This window comes from Lactuca saligna, chromosome 8 (genome assembly GCF_052625555.1).
Source record: "Lactuca saligna cultivar CGN05327 chromosome 8, ASM5262555v1, whole genome shotgun sequence".
NCBI lineage: Eukaryota > Viridiplantae > Streptophyta > Magnoliopsida > Asterales > Asteraceae > Lactuca > Lactuca saligna.
The window spans coordinates 80,987,097-81,005,137 of NC_136424.1; the positions used below are offsets into that span (position 1 = coordinate 80,987,097).

Consider the following 18,041-nt stretch of genomic DNA (forward strand, 5'->3'; position numbering starts at 1 on the left):
AGAAAAAGACTAGAATTTACAATGACAATTAATTTACCAAAAATTGAAAACAAAATTATATATGTAACAGAAAGAAATTAGAGTAGATTGTGTGTAATTAAGTAGGTTTATATTATGATTAGCGAAACCATAAAAGATCCCCAACAGACAAATCAAGATGCATGTATATAAGTTTAAATGAAAAATATCACAAAATTGTGCATGGTGTCAAAACTCAAAAGTATTGATGAAGCATGTTTATATCTACATTATGGAGCATGCATTAGGGTTTTCATCGCTAAATAGATCTTGCGCATAAACAAGCTCTGGAGGAAACTGTGGGTATGCAAACCCAGTAGTGTTCTTCTTCTTATTATTATTGTTATTATTATCATTTCCTTTTTCTTTCTTCCCATTCCAATTCTGATCATTCTCCCCCTTTTGTTGTTGATCACCTCCTCCTCCTCCATCATTCTTATTCTTGTTTTGGTTTTTCTTTGCATTCACTATCTCTGCATGCCTTCCTGCTCGCTTGCTAATGTACGTCACTAGATCTTTTGGATCAAAACTACCTTTCACTATTACAAGCGAATGGGATGCCTTCATATCAATGTTCACAGTTTGTACTCCTGTTATATATAAATAATAATATAATTAGCTATTATCATGCACCAAAAAATTAACATCCGATCATCAATTAATTTGCCAAACCTTGCATCTTGTGGATGCAATGCTTTACTTCTTTGGCGCAACCCTCACAGTGTAAGTGCATCTTCAACACTGCATCCACCACCTTCGGTGCCTATAGATAATAATAGATCATCATCATCATGAATTAGAACAAGATTTAATTAGTACAATGTCATCCATGGAATCGATCTACATTTGAAATTGATTTGATTCAGTACCTCTTGCTTCTTCTCTTGTTGCTTCTTTTCATGTTGTTTCTTAGGTACAGGAGAAATGAGGTCAACATGTTTTCCTGACTTTTGCCTGAGACGCTCTGCGATTTTGATGGGATCGGCGTTTTTGCCTTTCACGATCACACGATTATCCTTTGTGTTTGGTTCTATTTCTTCAACGCCTAATTAATCAAATCAAATCAAATCATCATTCGGTAAGAATTAATTAATACCATAAATGATTAGTTTATTGAGTAATTAATATTGATTCATTCATGATATATATATATACAAATTAAACACCATAAATGATTAATTTATTGAGTAATTAGTGATTACCATCGAATCCCCTCAGCGATTTCACGACCGTTTCAACACAACCTTGACAATGAAGGTAAACTGCCAACACTATCACTACGTTACCTTGCTTGTTGTTGTTATTATTATTTTTGGCTTTTGATTCGTTTGAGTTTTCATCAGCGCCATCGTTGTTAGTTTCCTCGAGATTCTGTTCTTCGATGTTCACATTCTCATTCACGTTCCCCCGTTGCTTGTTCTTCCATGTTCAAAATCAAACAGAAATACATATCAATACTTCAAGAAGCTAGTAGAATCATGAATCATATAATCAAATAGTCAACCGATCGAACGTAATCACGTATGATCTATAGTGTTGTGCACAGTATTACACTTACATTGTGTTTGTAAGTAGAGAATTTTTTTAGAAATTTGATGAAAATAACGAAACAAATGGAAAAATAACATAGAGATGAATCAACGAGTTTATTCTATCCATAAAACTTGTATCATAACGGATTCAATCAAAATTACTCGTTCAGCTTCCATACGATTTTGGAAAAGAGGAGAATGTAGATTTGTACCTTTCCTCCCATGGTTGATGCCTTGATCGAGAATGGTAAGAAAATGCAACAAAGAGAGAGTATGGCGGGAGCACAATTACACAGAAACTGACATGCTTATGGTGGGATGTGTTGTGCGTATATATACACCACTCTAGTATTTTCTCTCTCACACACACATACACACTAGTTTTTTGGTAGGAGAAGTAATGGTATCAAATTGTAGAGGAGATGGAGTTTTTAACAAAAAATTATGTATCACACGTCTTAAATATCTCTTTTCGATAATAAAATAATCAGTTTGAATGTTTGATTTTATAACTCAGATTGTCGTCACTTCCTTTTATATATATTTATTTCAAATATAATATAATGGTATAAAAACATTTAACTTTTGCTAGAATTACAACTTCCGCTAACTTTATTTTAGACATAAAGCTCGCGTCTTAAACTTAAAGATGATAAATATTTTTAAAAGGACAACTAAAATTATTTTTAATGTAATCAAACTCTATATTTTTTAAATAATATATAGGATTTAAACTCCAATTTCAGGCATTATATAACCATAAAAATAAAAATATATGACCTTATTTTTTTATGTTTTTTTTTCATGCTTCAATTCAGCCTAAATTACCATTTCATATGGTGAAATAAAGCGTAGTTCATAGTGTTTCATAATTATTTTATATAGGATTTAAATGATTGATCGTAATTTTTTTTATAATTTTGTATATGTACTAGGACTTTAAATAATCACCTGGTCACCTACAAAAAAAAATATTTTTTTTTAGATCTGTTGTATTTTAATTTACACTTTCAAACTAAAATAATAAAATTAATCATAAGAGATTACATGGGATTATAGTTACCAAACCAAGGGCCAAGGGGGTAGAGATTATGTCTATTTAATACTATTGTGACAATATTAGGTGAGTTTTGATCTAATGATCTCAAAGAATCATAATATATTTAGATTGTAAGATTACATCTTTCTGAAAATAGAAACTCGTTAATGTGTCTTAAAAAGACACATATGCGATGGGGGAAGCTAATTGTGAAAATGATTAATACCTTTTAACACAAATTTTTAAAAGCTTGAAATATAAACCATATTTGCGTAGAGGCGAAATATATGTACCATTTTGTTTAGTTCGGTAACGGATTGAGGACAAGGCTACCAAACCGCATATATGAGGCCCCCCTCATGGCCTCATTTGCAATTTGTGTGGCTATTTTATGACTTAAATAAATAGATTTTTTTCATAATAAAAATAACTTTAACAAAATAGTAAAACAAACATCGAATTTTAACTAATCAATTAAATATCACTAGTTAAAAAAAAAACTTTTATGCTGTAATTAATTATAAGCTAAGTTGAAGAGTTATAAATTCAAACTCCCAAATTTCCAGATTTTGTCCAATTTTTTTTATCTTTTCATTAACTTCTGCCCTTTTGAGCTATCAGTCTAAAAATTACATAAATGTTGAATATTCACAATTCACAACCAGCCCACATAACAATCAGATCCCAGTCACATAAAGAATAGCTGTACAACAAAGAATTTTACAATTCATGCTCCTTCCTCTCTAAATAAAAAATATACCAACTGCATATTTCATTTCAAGCTGAAGAATGTTGATCATCACCACCACCTCCACCCTTGAGAAGTGTCATTCTTTGAGATCTTGAATGACTTTGTCTGTTGTTAATAACATCAATATACGTTCTGAGCCTATATCGATCCGAATTTGTGATAGAAAATGGAGGATTAAGAATCAACGAAGGCGCTTCCACTAGAAGAAAACTTAACAATCTCACTGCTTTTGTATAAAACACCGCCGCATTTTCAGCAAACCCCATGTATTCATCCACCTACCAAATCCACACGCACTTTTGTCAGGTCAGGACAGGACATGACATGACAGACTGGAAGTGATGTCAATACAATAAAAATTGAAATTTCTTTGTCCCATCCAAAAAGGTGTGACAATTCGTTTCAAATTTAGTCATTCTTCCCAAAGTAATAAATTATTTTCTTTTACTCGTGTGTATTATTTGTATTATTGTATAGATGTAATGTAAGTATGAAATTTTTAACAAGTGAACAAAAGACTTACTGCCCCGTGTCTTCCAAAATTAAGGGCAGCCTGAAATATTGTTTCCATTGCATCCGGCATCCCAACATTTCCTGTAGAAGAGAGAATAAAATAATAATAAAGGACAATATGCCAATATATTATTAACTTATCATTTTCTTCCAGATAACCAGATTATAATGTGGTTTAAAAGGCATACCAGGCTCTATAACTTTGGTAAGTTCTTCAGCAGTTTCAACTTCACCAAGAAAAATTCTCTCAATATGAGAACAAACATCCTCTGGAGACTTTGCATTTTCCAGACATTCATTAATATCAGTAGTATCATTTTCCCTTTTTGAGATCTTGTTAGAAGTTGAAATATCTAGGCTTGGACTTCCTTTAATAGCTGAAGCAGCCTGTGTGTGACAGATATCCAGTGCTTGCTTCCATATAGCAAGAATCACAAGCTGAATTGAAAACGCTTCAAGTCGATTCCCAGACTCGATCTTTCACATAACAGAAAATGAAAACAATCAATAACAAAAAGTAAACTAATTTACAGAAAGCATTGAAGTAATTAAACTGATTTCCAACACACCTTTTCATTGACCAAGTCAGAGATAGCAGAAGCACAATCATGCAATGACTTGATTCTTGCCATGCTGTCAGTTGATGGTTGTTCTAAAGCATCAACTATATCAACCGATCCATGTGATGTCCCAGAGGGTGCAGAGCATTGACTTTCAAAGCTTCCGGTCAACCGGATTTTACTAGGGGTCCCACCAATGATTGGTAAAGGTGCACTAGGTGTTGAATGAATGTTCACCCTAGAATGTACAGGTGGACTTCCTGATTTAAATGCTTTTTGGCTCACTTTAGTAACACTTGCTACAGATGAAGTGTCCCCTAGTGGACCAGATACCAAAACATAATCCTGATCAATCAACTCCAACGAATCCACAACTGTATAAAGCAAGATGAATTCAATAACTTAATTTCATGATGATGTGAATAAATTAAAAATGGAAATAGATGGAAAAACATACCTTTGGAACGGATATTTACGGGTCTGGGATCGGTTGATATCAAAGCTTCTTTCAGATTCCCTTTTGATGATTTACGATTTCCAGATCCAAATCCGTTATTTTCTTGTTTGTGTTTGATGCTACTATACCTTGAAGAAATCTCCATGTCTTTTGAAAAGTTTGTTCTATCAACTTCATTATCTAAAGAAAATCCGTATGTAGATCTCAAAGGTGATCTTCGTACTATATCAGGACCATTGGATTCATCATCTAGAGTAAATGGTAAATTATCTTCTTGTGAATTTTCTTCTTTGTTTTTATAAGCTGAGCTTTTAGGGTAAGAAAACCCTTCTGTCATTCTCCGTGGCTTCCTTGACATTTCATCAGGTTTTGATTGGGTGAAAAATGGGTGTGTAAAGAACTCCTCAAAAGTCAATCTTTCCACTGTCCATCAAAGTAATTAAGTGATTATAATTCTTGATTAATTGAAATAAAAACATGCTTCTAATTTCTTTTATGAGTATAAATTATAAATACCTGGATTTTGTCGCAGTAATTTTCGACAGAGATCAACGCACTCAGGACTTAAGTCCTTTACATCTGGAGGAAATTGCAATTCTGTCGATTTCATGATATTTTGAAGTAACTGTGTGTAAGGTGAAATGATTGTTAACTTGAATTATTATAGAAAAAAAAAAAAAAAAAAAAATATTATATCCTTGAAACCCAAACATCTGATGGTAATATATAAACCTGAATTTGATTGTTTCCGGTAAATGGTGTTCTCCCAGTTACAAGTTGAAATAGAATGGCACCAACACTCCATAGATCTGCCTGTTGTTCCATTTCTATGTTAATATAGGATATAGAGTGAAACAGAAAGTAAACTAAAGGATACCCTGATTTTTTACAGAATGTAGCACCTTGGCATCATACTTATGAAGTTGCATTATTTCTGGTGCCATATAAAGTGGTGAGCCACATAAGGTTTCAGCAAGGCCTCTAGGTTGCAAAGACCTGTAAATGCAATAACATATTACTTTTGTATCTAAGCTTTAAGGTATGGCTCATGGTTATATATGAAGATGGAATTACTTTACCTTGCAAAGCCAAAATCTGCAATCTTCAATGTTGAATTGTCCTCATTTGAAGAGAGTAGGAGATTCTGTGGCTTTAGATCTCTATGGATAATTTGATTATCACGAAGGACTTTCAAACCAGCAGCTGTACAAATAAAAAAGCAATCAAGTTCAAGCATTCTCCAATACTAGTGATTTAAAAAAGGAAAAGGAATTTTTTTGGATAGATACCTAATTGCTGCATAAGATGCAAGGATGTTGATTTGGGAATTCTACCTTGACGTCTTTGGATAAACATAGATAGATCACCTCCTTTGCAGTATTCAAGCACAAGATGTATCTTTCCGGGCTCCTAATTCCAGACATGTGAGACTTTTGTAAGCAATTTGAAAACAGTTCTATGAAACAGAAATCCAATATAACCGGATGCACCGATTGATCAAAATTTGATTCTAAAGTTAGCACCAAGATTTTCCAATCTACCGGTATGGATCGTTATGATGTTAAATGTGGCGATCGTAATAATCCTCACAAGTAAAGGACTCATCCACAGTGAGAAAATCAGTTTATTAACCTCAATTTTTTAAAAGTAATCACAATGTCAACTAATGAAAAACGGAAAAAGCACTTTAATTTCATTAGAGAGTCATTAAAATATAACAAACAGAGCACCTTGATCATCTCGTGCAGTCGAATAATATTAGGATGATTAATATTACTCAAGATATCAATCTCAGACATGAGACTCTCTTCCAATTTTTTGTTCAGTTTTCCGGTGAGAATTTCCTTGATAGCAACTTCGGTTCCATGGACCTTATGCCTCGCATGCCAGACTACAGAAAATGAACCCGACCCGAGCTGTTTACCGACAACGTAATCCCCAACCGATCGAACTCTGTACGAAGATTGAGCCATCATCCAGCAAGTTAAAACAGCAAAACAAAAAAAACCCTAATCTTGTAGCTTCGATTTGAACTAAAGAAGATCAGCTACTGATTTCCGGCGACATCTACGTTTGTAAGATACAGAGAACAAATTGATTGAATGAATGAATGATTTTGATGAAAATTTGGAAGTTTTTGTCTCATACGATTAAAATGTTAGCATGAGTTTTGATCTTCGATTAGATGGAGTAATCGATAAGGTCAAAAAAGAGGGTTTTATATAATACGCTGTGTTATGTTTCTTGGAAGGTTTTTCCGCTGGCAAAAGCTATTGTGTGCCGTGTGCGTTGTGCGCATTATCATGGAATTTCAAATCTTTGGTAAATTTGATCGTTAATCATTATCCGAAGAATTAATTGCGTTAAGTTTAACTATATTAATTATTATACAAAAAATATTCAAAACTACAAAAAAAAAAAAAAAAAAATTATAATATTGCTTTTAATATTTTACCTAAATACTTATTATTATTTTTTGTCATGGAAAAACAAATTAAGAAGGATTAATGATCTAGAGGTAATAAGGTTTTAACTTTGTTATGGTTTTTTTTTTTACATATTACACAAATATTGTTGTTATAAATCGTTTAAAAATGATAACAATGTTTTAATTTTGTTCATATTAAGTTTCTAACGTCTTTTTGTGTACATATTATACCAACATGGTTGTTATAACTGTTTTAAAAAATATAATAATATTTAACTGTGTCCAGATTAGGTCCATATTTTTAATATTTTTATCATTTCATCTAACTGTTTTACAATTTGTATTAATATCTAGTTAGATGGCTTCATCATTTCATATTTTCATTTTAGTCGCTCATTCACCACTACAACGATTTTAATTGAAATGTTACATAACAAAAAAAAATCATTTTTATGAAAAAAAAAAAACTAATAATAATGAAAGTTTTAATGATTAAGACTATATTTGGCGCCACATCTAGCTTATAAGCTAGTTTATTTTTCGATATTTTTTAAGTTGTCATGTTTAGCAAGCCAAAAAGTAACTTATAAACTAGCATTTTAAGAAGCTACTTAGACTAGTTTAATATATATATATATATATATATATATATATATATATATATATATATATCTTAATTAATTAAGAAAACATATTTTTTAAATGCCATTTTATATCATTATATAAATTCCGGATAGCTTATAAGTCGGTAACAGAGCTAGAGTCAAAGTAAAAGAGTATCTCCGACAAATAACGAGGTATCCCCGATAAGTAATTGCTTATCGGGGATGTCCAATTGGCGAAGCTATTACTTATTGGGGATATCTCATTACTTTTCGGGGATACTTTTTTACTTTGACCTGACTTCACCACTGGCTTACGTAACCTTTTGATTGAAACTGTGGTTGTGGTGAATGGGCGACTAAAATGAAAAGATGAAATGATATCTAACTAGATACTAATATAAATTGTAAAATAGTTAGATGAAATGATAAACATATTAAAAATAGGGACCTAATGTGGACACAATTAAACCTTATTATCCTTCTTTAAACGGTTATAACAACCATATTGGTGTAATATGTATAATAAAAGATGTTATGGACCTATTGTGGACAAAATTAAAACCTTATTGTCTTTTTTAAATAGTTATAACAAACATGTTGGTGTAATATGTACAAAAAAACATTAAGGACCTAAAGTGAACAAAATTAAAACCTTATTACCCTCCTAAGTTATTAACCCAATTCAAAACAACTATATCGGACCAGTTTTAGCCCATTGACAAGTAATGGTTGCTTATATTGACAAATTTTATTACATTATCCGGAACGAAGTTTTTTACAATTAATTATTATTGCAGATAAATAAGAATAAATCGATTAAATTTATATAAAAAAAATATTATTAAAAGAAGTTAACTTCCAGAGAAAATATTTAACTTAGTGGTAAAAGTTATTAAAATTTGGAAAATTTTGTTCCTATAAATTTTAATTAAAATGAAACTAATATAATATTAAGAAAATTATTTAAAGACTAAAGTTACAAATTATATACAAAGTTACTAAAATAACCTTTTTTTTAAATTTAAACCATTTTAATTAGATTAATAGCGAAAAGTCCCAAGCTCTTCTCATTTTTTTCTGTTACGTGAAGTTTTTTTCTTTTTCTTCACCTCAATGCATATCTGGATTGGTAATTTTATCGAACAGTTTGCGAACACATCACAAATCACCAGATTAATAGTACGTTTTGATGAGTTTAAGATTAAGATTGGGCAGGATGTTATTTGGTATCTTCAGCAAACACTTCATCTCTAATTCCTGGCATCCCCAAAAAATACACTACATGGAAAAAAAATCTTAGTTCTAATCTTTATAGCTAACCTTACTTGTAAATTACACCTAACAAGTGGTAATCAAATAAGATTATCAAGATCATCCTTGACCTTGAAACTCTCATGAGACCAAAAAAGTAAGAAGTAATCGAACAATAAGTTATTATAATAATTAATGAGTTGCAGGGTGAAATCAATTAACTCACAATGGAAATCACTGAGGACATTCTTGGCCTTTTGTAGCAACATGGGAATTTATGATCAACACTTGGTATCATTATGGTAACCTGTTACAAATGAGAATTTCATTCATGTAATCGATCAGGATTTTAACTAAACCAGTTTGTATACATAGATAACAAAGAAACAAAAAGTAAGATGAAAGTACCTTATCATACGGCATGGTTGTCTACATGTGATGTGTGTGTTTGTGTGAGGGGGGGAGAGAGAGGGGTTAAGAATATGAGAAATAATCAAACATTGTTACTTATGGATTAATTATGTAGTTTGACAATAGAATAGGTGTCAAAGTCTATTTGTAATCATCAAGAATTGTCAGTATTAAAGAGGAAGGAGACAATTGTTGATTATTCACTCAAAATAACACATTTCTTTTTCATAAGATGGGGCATGAGGTTACTAGGTAGCTTGAACAACATGTGAATAAGATTAGGAAATAAGAAGAAACGAAAAGAAGATGAGGAAAATGGCATGTAAGAGAATCAAATGAGAAAGCTGACTTTAAGCTTTTCAATATTAATTGGATTAATCTTATATAAATCGTTTAAATTTTATCTTTCATTTAGGAATGGTATTTTAGTAATATCATATATAATTTTGAATTTTAAATAAGGTTATTAATGTTATAATAGTTTAATTTAATTGAAATACGAATTTGGATATGAATGTAAATATTGTAATTTTAGAATGATATAATATGTAATTTTTTATTTACAAGGACATTGATGAAATACTTAAAATTTACAAGGATATGAATGAAATTTTTTCATAAAAAATGACATGATAATAGCTTTAATATTAATATGTATACCATATAGTTTTGAATTATTATGTTTTGATACCGTTGATAAACATTTTTAAGTATTTTTATTGAATATAATAAAAAAAATGTTGCTAACATAAATAAATATTTTTTGATAAGTTGTTTATTTCTAAAGTGTTTGTAATTTATTAGGAAGTGTTTATTATATGTGAAAACTAGTATATACTTTTATTAATTTTTAAACATAAAAATCATATTGGTTGTAGCATTTTTTTTATGACAGAAACATATATTAATATCAATTTATCATTTTACTCTTGTTATTTTTGTGAGCGAAATTTCAAAACACTAAAAGAATATTATCTCATATCTCTAATACTTTTATATAACACATATTTTTGGTTGTGATATATTGTTGGTAAATGATTAGTTGTGCTATATCTAAGTAGGAATCCACCTCAAAACTTGATTTATAATATATTTTTTTTTCAATGTAATAGTTTTAAGGGTAAATTACATGAATGGTTCTTGCGGTTTGGGGGAGTCTATATTATTGGCCCATGATTATAGCAGATATGGTTATATCTACTTAATCAAGTATGAATCAGAAACCTTTGAAAAGTTCGAGGAGTTTAAACATGGGGTCGAGAATCAATTGGGCAGGACGATAAAGATACTTAGATCTGATAGAGGCGAAGAGTATCTTAGTATCGAGTTCAACGACTATCTAAAGGCATGTGGAATGGTTTTACAATTAACTCCTCCCAGGACGCCTCGATTAAATGGTGTGGCTGAGAGGCGTAATCGAACTTTGTTAGACATGTTCGTTCTATGATGAGTCGTGCTTCATTTCCTATTCATTTCTAGGGATATGCCTTAGAGACAGCCGCCCATATCCTCAAACTTATCCTTACAAAGAAGGTTGCCAAAACACCTCACGAAATGTGGACGGGTAAAGCTCCATTGTTAGCACATAAAAAAGCATGGGGTTGCTAAGCTTTCGTAAGAAGAGATACTCATGACAAGCTAGCAGCTAGAAGTGAAAAATGTGTTTTCATTGGTTACCCAAAATAGTCTTTTGGATATTTATTCTACAAACCTAGTGAAAACGTGTTTTTTGTAGCACAAAGAGGAGTCTTTCTAGAAAGAGAGCTCATATTCAAAGAGGACAGTGGGAGTACCATTGATCTTGAAGAAATTCAAAAGTTCCTGTTGAACCAGTTGATAACTCATTACCTCTTCGAAGATCCACTAGGGTTAGTGTGTCACCTGAGTTATATGCTTTCCATATTACTTGGTGATACATTTATCAGTGATAGGACAGTGGTAAATTTGGAGGAACCAACTAATTACAGGGAAGAAATGGCAGGCCCAAAGACTTCCAAGTGGAAAGACGCAATGGACAGCAAGATAAAGTCCATGTATGACAACCATGTTTGGAATTTGGTTGATAATGTACCAGGTCGAAAGACAGTTGGGTGCAAGTGGATCTTCAAAAAGAAGACCGGCATGGATGGAAATGTACATACATTCAAGGCTCGACTAGTTGCAAAAGGTTTCACTCAAACTCTGAGGGTTGACTACGATGAGACCTTCTCACTGGTAACTAAGATTAAATATATTAGGATATTGCTTGCCATAGCTGCCTTTCATGACTATGAAATCTGGCAGATGGATGTCAAGAGTGCTTTCCTTAACGGAAAGTTGCATGAGGATGCTTACATGAATCACTCAGAGGGTTTTGTTGATGCGCATCGTCTGAGCGTTTTACAACACGCATTGCGCGTTGTAAAAGGTTGTTTTTCTAGTAGTGTGAAAAGTTTCCCAATAGAGTGTGCAAGCTTGAGAAATTCATTTATGGATTGAAACAAGCATCTCGCAGCTGGGATCTTTGCTTCCATGAGAAAGTCAAAGATTTTGGTTTCTCTAGGAGTGAAGATGAGTCCTACGTGTATATCAAGGCTAGTAGGAGTATAGTAAATTTTCTGGTGTTATATTTCGATGACATATTACTCATTGGTAACGACGTTCCGACCTTGAAAGATGTTAAGTCTTGGCTTGGAAAGTGTTTTTCCATGAAAGACCTTGGAGAAGCTACATATATTCTTAGGATTAGAATATTGAGATATAGAAAGAAGAGACTAATTGTACTTAGTCAGAGTACATACTTGGACAAGGTACTAAAGAGGTTTAGTATGGAAAATTCCAAGAAGGGAGAGCTACCTATCCGGAGCAATACCAAATTGAGTAAGACTCAATGTTCAAGTACATATGAGGAAATAGCTGACATGATTCGTGTGCCTTATGCTTCCGTTGTCGGATCGATCATGTATGCTATGACATGTACTCAACCTGATGTGTCCTTTGCTTTGAGCATGGTCAGCTGCTATCAGGGAAATCTGGGTAGAGTTCATTGGATAGCGATTAAGAATATACTCAAGTATTTGGGAAGGACAAAGGACTGGGTCCTTGTCCTTGCTGGCAGTGATACTTTAAGAGTAGACGGTTATAGTGATACCAGCTTCCAAACAGATAAGGACAACTTCCGTTCTCAATCTGGTTGGGTATTTCTACTGAACGAAGGAGCAATTACTTGGAAAAGTTCCAAGCAAGATACAGTGGCTGATTCTACTTGTGAATCAGAGTACATAGTAGCGAGTGAAGCGTCAAAAGAAGCAGCTTGGTTGAAGAACTTCATCAGAGATCTCGGAGTTGTTCTAACTATTTAGGAGCCTATGGAACTGTTATGTGATAATGAATGAGTGGTTGTTTTAACAAGGGAACCCATATATCATGGTACAACCAAACATATCAACAGAAAGTATCATTTTATCATACATAGAGTAGAAGGTCATATTATCGTAAAGAGGGTATCATCTGAGGATAACCCATCAGACCCCCTCATAAAGGGTCTAAGTAGGGTTAAGCATATTCAACATGCTCAGAGCATTGGACTGAGAGATGATATTAGTTTTAGCAATTAGATTAGTTTATTCTGAAACTTGTAACAAAGTAAATGTAATTGACTTTTGGTGATTAAATGACAAAGTATTATTTATGAGTTTGTTTATTGCCTTTTGTCAATTGTTTATTATATTTTTTTCTTGTTTTACTTCCTGGATAATATGATTATTCACACTCCACGGTCGCTCTTACTTTTGGAACGAATTAAGACTGTCATGAATTGGATTGTAGATTGTCTAAGGGAGTTGGACATAGCAATAGAATTGTCGCAATGTTCATGAGTACTTAGAAATGGAGATTTGAGTATTAGATAAACCATCGCTTAGAGTATTACATCATAGAATTCATCACGAGTAATACTGATACTATAATATCTTATAATCTTGAAACGGAGAAATATGAGTTGTAATTTACAAGTCGGTTATGCAATGGTGATATGAAAACGCATCGGTAACTTGGTGTTATAAAACGTATTGTCATGTATAGTTTGATAAGTAAAAGATACAAGCATATGAGTCAAAGTTTATTCGTTCCTTTTGCCTAACGGAAAAAGCGATATATGTGGGCCCCTAGATGATTTTGTGTTTAATTATGTGTTGGGTCCATCCAGGCTAGATTGGCGTGTTCAATTAGAAGTCTTATATCATCACAAATTAGAAATCGAGAAAGATAGATTCTGGACAAAGAGATTGATTGCATTCCATGTCTTACATCCGGGGATATCTTGTAGAACGAAGGATTATATGATCACTTATCTTAGGACTCGTAAATTATTGGGTCAGAGTTCTGCAACAGCTTTTGGAAGCTACAATTTGCTGGTCGATTTGGAGGTCATACTAGCACTTATAGTTATAGACTTATCCAAGTGGGAGACTGTTAGATTAGGTGTTTAAGTCCATAACTATAATTGGTATGTATTTGAATTAATAGTAGCACAGTCCTTTTGGGTTGCCTTCAAACCGAACAATTGGACAAGGAAATTATGAAAAGGGAGAAATTAATTTATTATAAGATTAATAAATTAATATAAATGATTTATTAATGTGTTATGAAAATAATATATTAATTAGAAATCATAATATTTAATTAATAGTTAGCCAGAAATTAATTAGAATTAATTTTGGGGTTAATTGTATTAATTGTAAAGTATAGGGACTAGTTTGCAATTATTAAATAGTTGAAAGGAATGTTCCAGAACCTCCTTGGAGGAGGTGGACAAAATTCATAGGGGAAACCCTAATGAATTCATCAACGGGCCTTGGATAAGGCTTCTGGATTTGCTTAGGCCCTAAGCAGGGGAATCCTAAGGTTATCCCTTAAATCCTAACTTTGGGGCTACGTTACCTTGACTATTTAAGTAGCCTCCTAGATCCTAATTTCGGAAATCCCTACACTTGGAGAAACCTCGGCCGAAAAATTTCATCCCTCCTGTCCTATCTCTATAGTTTCCTTCTTGCTAGCTCTTGGGTGTGATTTCATTAAAGGCACGACAATTGTGGGGCTAGGCTTCCAAGAAGATAAAGATCCAAGGATTGTCAATTGTTTACTTTAGCAATTGAAAGGTATGTATTTCTAAAGCCCTTTCTAGTTATTTTCAAAAATAGCTTCTTCCCTTAGGGTTCTTGTTTTGCAATTCAAAGTTATATGTTCAATAATTAAAACATAGTATGAACTTAGGAATTGTTTTTCTAGTTTTTTTTTTCATAAAACCTAACAAGTTTTTACTCTAGGAGCCCAAAGCAGACAACATTGTGTTACGTGCCAGAGTGGGGTGTTACAAATGGTATCAGAGTTAGGACATGAGTCGATGTGTTTGACGGGAACGCAAGACACTGTAATGGGGGGTGAAGGTGGGTTTCACCTAATCCCACATCGGCTTAGGATGAGAATGAAACATTTCATTAAAGGGGACGTGGATACCTTCCTTGTCACAACGCGTTTTATAGTCGTAAGGGCAGTAGATCCCATAAGAACTCTGCAGTTAAGCGTGTCCGGGCAAGATCAATACAAGGATGGGTGACCCCTAGGATGTTTTCATGTCGGGATCCCAAAGCGGGCAATATTGTGATACATGTTATAGGGGGATGTTACAAATGGTACCAAAGCTAGGGCACAGGTCCATGTGTTCGACAAGTATGTCGTACACTATAATGGGGGTGAAGATGGGGTACACCTAATCCCACACCGGTTGGGAAGGAGAACTAAGACATTCCTTATAAGAGGTGTGGATACATTCCCTGTCACAATGCATTTTAAATCCGTGAGGACAACAGATCGCATAAGAACTCTATAGTTAAACATGTCTGGTTAAGAGCAATCCAGGGATGGGTGACCCCCTAGGAAGTTTTGTGTTGGGAGCCTAAATCGGACAATATTGTGATACGTGCTAGAGGGGGATGTTACAGAATTCCTCCTTGAAATACTCTTGGCAGCAAGTGTCACAAGTGTTACGCCTCTAATGATTCACATCCAAACTCTAGCAACCAAGTATCTTGAATAAAGAGAGGGGAGAAGTGAAAATTTTGGCCCTAAGCCTCTAAAGGAATGTCATGGCCAAAATTCTAAGGCTAAGAGTCTATTTATAGCTAAGGTAGCTTGGTGCCAAAACTAGGGTTTAAGGAGGAAACCCTAATATGTTTGCTTGGTGACCAAGCAGCCCATTGCCTTCCTTATGCAAGGGCTTGGACGAAATTCCTTGGGCTTGCCCAAGTTATTTTCTTCTACCTCATCCAATGAGGTCCGTGGGCTCCTTTCCTCAACTTTCAATAAATAACCAAACAGACACTGCACTTTTAATTAATCTAATTAATTCCACTTTATTTCTGATTAATTATTAATTAAATAATACTATTTGCAATTAATATTTTATTCTCGTCATATATTAACAAATTATTTAGTTAGATTTCCAATTAATTTATTAACCATATCATAAATTAATAAATTTCTCTCTCTCTCTCTCTCTCTCTCTCTCTCTCTAAAAGTTATCCTATTCAATTGTTAAGTTTGAGGGCAACCTAAAAGGATTGTGCTGCTATCAATTCAAGTATATACCAATTATAGTTATGGACTTAGACACCCAATCCAATAATTTTAATCCTCAATTCTCCTGGCCTTTTCCTCTTCGGGTTTATCTTTCTACTTAAAGCATATGCTATGACATTGGCTTTACCAGGGTGGTAAAGTATCTCGCAGTCTAAATCCTTCAGTAGTTTTAGCCAGTGTCGTTGTCTCATATTCAACTCCTTTTAAACAAAGAGATACTGGAGACTCTTATGATCAGTGTAAAGCTTACACTTCGTGCCATAAAGATAATGTCTCCATATCTTTAGCGTAAAAAACTACCGCTGCCAACTCTAGATCATGAGTGGGGTAGTTTTTCTCGTGTTCTTTTAGTTGTCAGGATGCATATGTGATTACTTTATCTTGTTGGATCAAAACACAACCTTACCTAACTCCAGAAGCATCACTATAAATTGCAAAGTCTTCAACTCCGTCAGGTAAAGAAAGAATCGGTGCTTTACATAATTTCTTCTTTAGCTTCTCAAAAGATTCTTCGTGTTTCTCACTCCATGTATATGTAGCTCCTTTATGGGTTAAAGTTGTTAATGGAGTATCTATCGAAGAAAAGCCTTGGATAAACCTTCTATAAAGCTTCGAATCTCGGTGGGACTTTTTTGCATCATATTTTATGTTATTTCATATGCATTCGTTAAATTGTAACATTTATGTCTCCCAAGTATTTGCGTTTAAGCCCTTGAGTTATGAAATGTTTACAAATTAGGTCGCCAAGGGCAAGTTCGTGACCTTTTGGTGCAACTTGAGTATGTTGGGAATACACCATGGTATGATGAGCGAACTAAGCCCCGTCAGTATATCGGACGTACGTGGTTCAGATAAAAACCCTAATATTTAGAGTTTGTGATCTATTTAAGCACTGTTATAGCCCCAAGACCATTTCATTTATCAGCCTCCATCCCAAGATCGACCCTGCTTGCAAACCCTAGTTTATTTTGAGTATTTTGAGCTTTTGTAGTGATTTGTGTGCTTCCTTGTTTGTGAAGAATGACCTTTAAGGAGTAGGCTTTGTTCTTCGGACTTTGGATCCAACATCTTCTCTTCATTTTGCACCATTTGGAGGTATAAAGCTCCAAACCTGGCTTATGTTTCTTTAGATCTTAGTTAAGCCTTGATTTTCTTCATTTTTATCCCAAAGCCTAGAGCTTGGTGAGTAAGAGGTACTCCAAAGCCTTTAAGGTGTCCTTTCAGACGTTTTACGACATTTTAAGTCTTAAAAATGAAAGCTTGGACCTTGATTTGTCCCCTTGCAAGGGTTAGGGTGTGACAGCTTCATTTTATTTACTTCTTTTTATAGTTTATTTTAGCACATTTCATTCGCATTTTAGTTAATTTCCATGCATATTTTCCTTTTTGTTATTGTATGACCATTTCGGGTACTTTCTAATTTCTTAAGCATTATTGCAGATTTTTTTGGCGACTATGCGAGATTTTTGGGAGACGATTGGACTTGAAGGGCAATGAGAATTTCGAGCTTGATGGCTATTTAGGTTATTCATGGAGTGGGCTTGTTAATTGCTTGAACGGTTGGAAGATTTGAACTTTAAATTTGCAAGGCGCGAGAGAATTTTAAAGTGTGCGTAGATCAATGATTGGGAGTTTGCGGAAGCTTTGAGTGATTTGCAGAGGCAATTTGGGCTCAAATTGATGAAATCTTGAAGAAAAATGGGCTAGAAGCTTATTAAACTCGAACTGGACCAATAGAATAACTATAGGGGACCAAGACTTGAAGAAGCCCAAAAATCCGTCACACTCACGCAGTCCGCGTAATATTTCCACGCGGCCCGCATGGATTCCTGCAGGGGCAAATTCAGGATTTTATTTG

General features: G+C 33.6%; 2 protein-coding genes across 2 annotated transcripts; both read right to left on the reverse strand.

The window, feature by feature from the left end:
• Window positions 1–243: 243 nt before the first annotated feature.
• On the reverse strand, window positions 244–1,838 carry LOC145008103 (heavy metal-associated isoprenylated plant protein 8-like). The gene is made up of 5 exons (XM_078966724.1): window positions 1,763–1,838; window positions 1,221–1,437; window positions 888–1,063; window positions 691–781; window positions 244–608 (listed from the first exon to the last, which is right to left on the reverse strand). Exons 1-5 carry the CDS (start codon window positions 1,772–1,774, stop codon window positions 244–246), a joined length of 861 nt encoding a protein of 286 aa, XP_078822850.1. The 5' UTR covers window positions 1,775–1,838.
• Window positions 1,839–3,156: 1,318 nt separating this feature from the next.
• On the reverse strand, window positions 3,157–7,135 carry LOC145009281 (serine/threonine-protein kinase ATG1c-like). The gene is made up of 11 exons (XM_078967986.1): window positions 6,601–7,135; window positions 6,160–6,280; window positions 5,950–6,073; window positions 5,773–5,866; window positions 5,603–5,683; window positions 5,387–5,495; window positions 4,871–5,293; window positions 4,423–4,787; window positions 4,042–4,330; window positions 3,864–3,934; window positions 3,157–3,618 (listed from the first exon to the last, which is right to left on the reverse strand). Exons 1-11 carry the CDS (start codon window positions 6,844–6,846, stop codon window positions 3,367–3,369), a joined length of 2,175 nt encoding a protein of 724 aa, XP_078824112.1. The 5' UTR covers window positions 6,847–7,135; the 3' UTR covers window positions 3,157–3,366.
• Window positions 7,136–18,041: the final 10,906 nt, after the last annotated feature.

Coding starts and splice junctions, on each gene's coding strand:
- LOC145008103 (XM_078966724.1), bottom strand. Junction 1,064..1,220: donor ATCGCTGAGGGGATTCGATG/GTAATCACTAAT, acceptor TTGATTAATTAG/GCGTTGAAGAAATAGAACCA. Junction 609..690: donor TTGCATCCACAAGATGCAAG/GTTTGGCAAATT, acceptor TATATATAACAG/GAGTACAAACTGTGAACATT.
- LOC145009281 (XM_078967986.1), bottom strand. CDS start 6,846: ATGATGGCTCAATCTTCGTACAGAGTTCGATCGGTTGGGGATTACGTT. Junction 5,496..5,602: donor CCGGAAACAATCAAATTCAG/GTTTATATATTA, acceptor CCTTACACACAG/TTACTTCAAAATATCATGAA. Junction 5,294..5,386: donor ATTACTGCGACAAAATCCAG/GTATTTATAATT, acceptor TTTGATGGACAG/TGGAAAGATTGACTTTTGAG.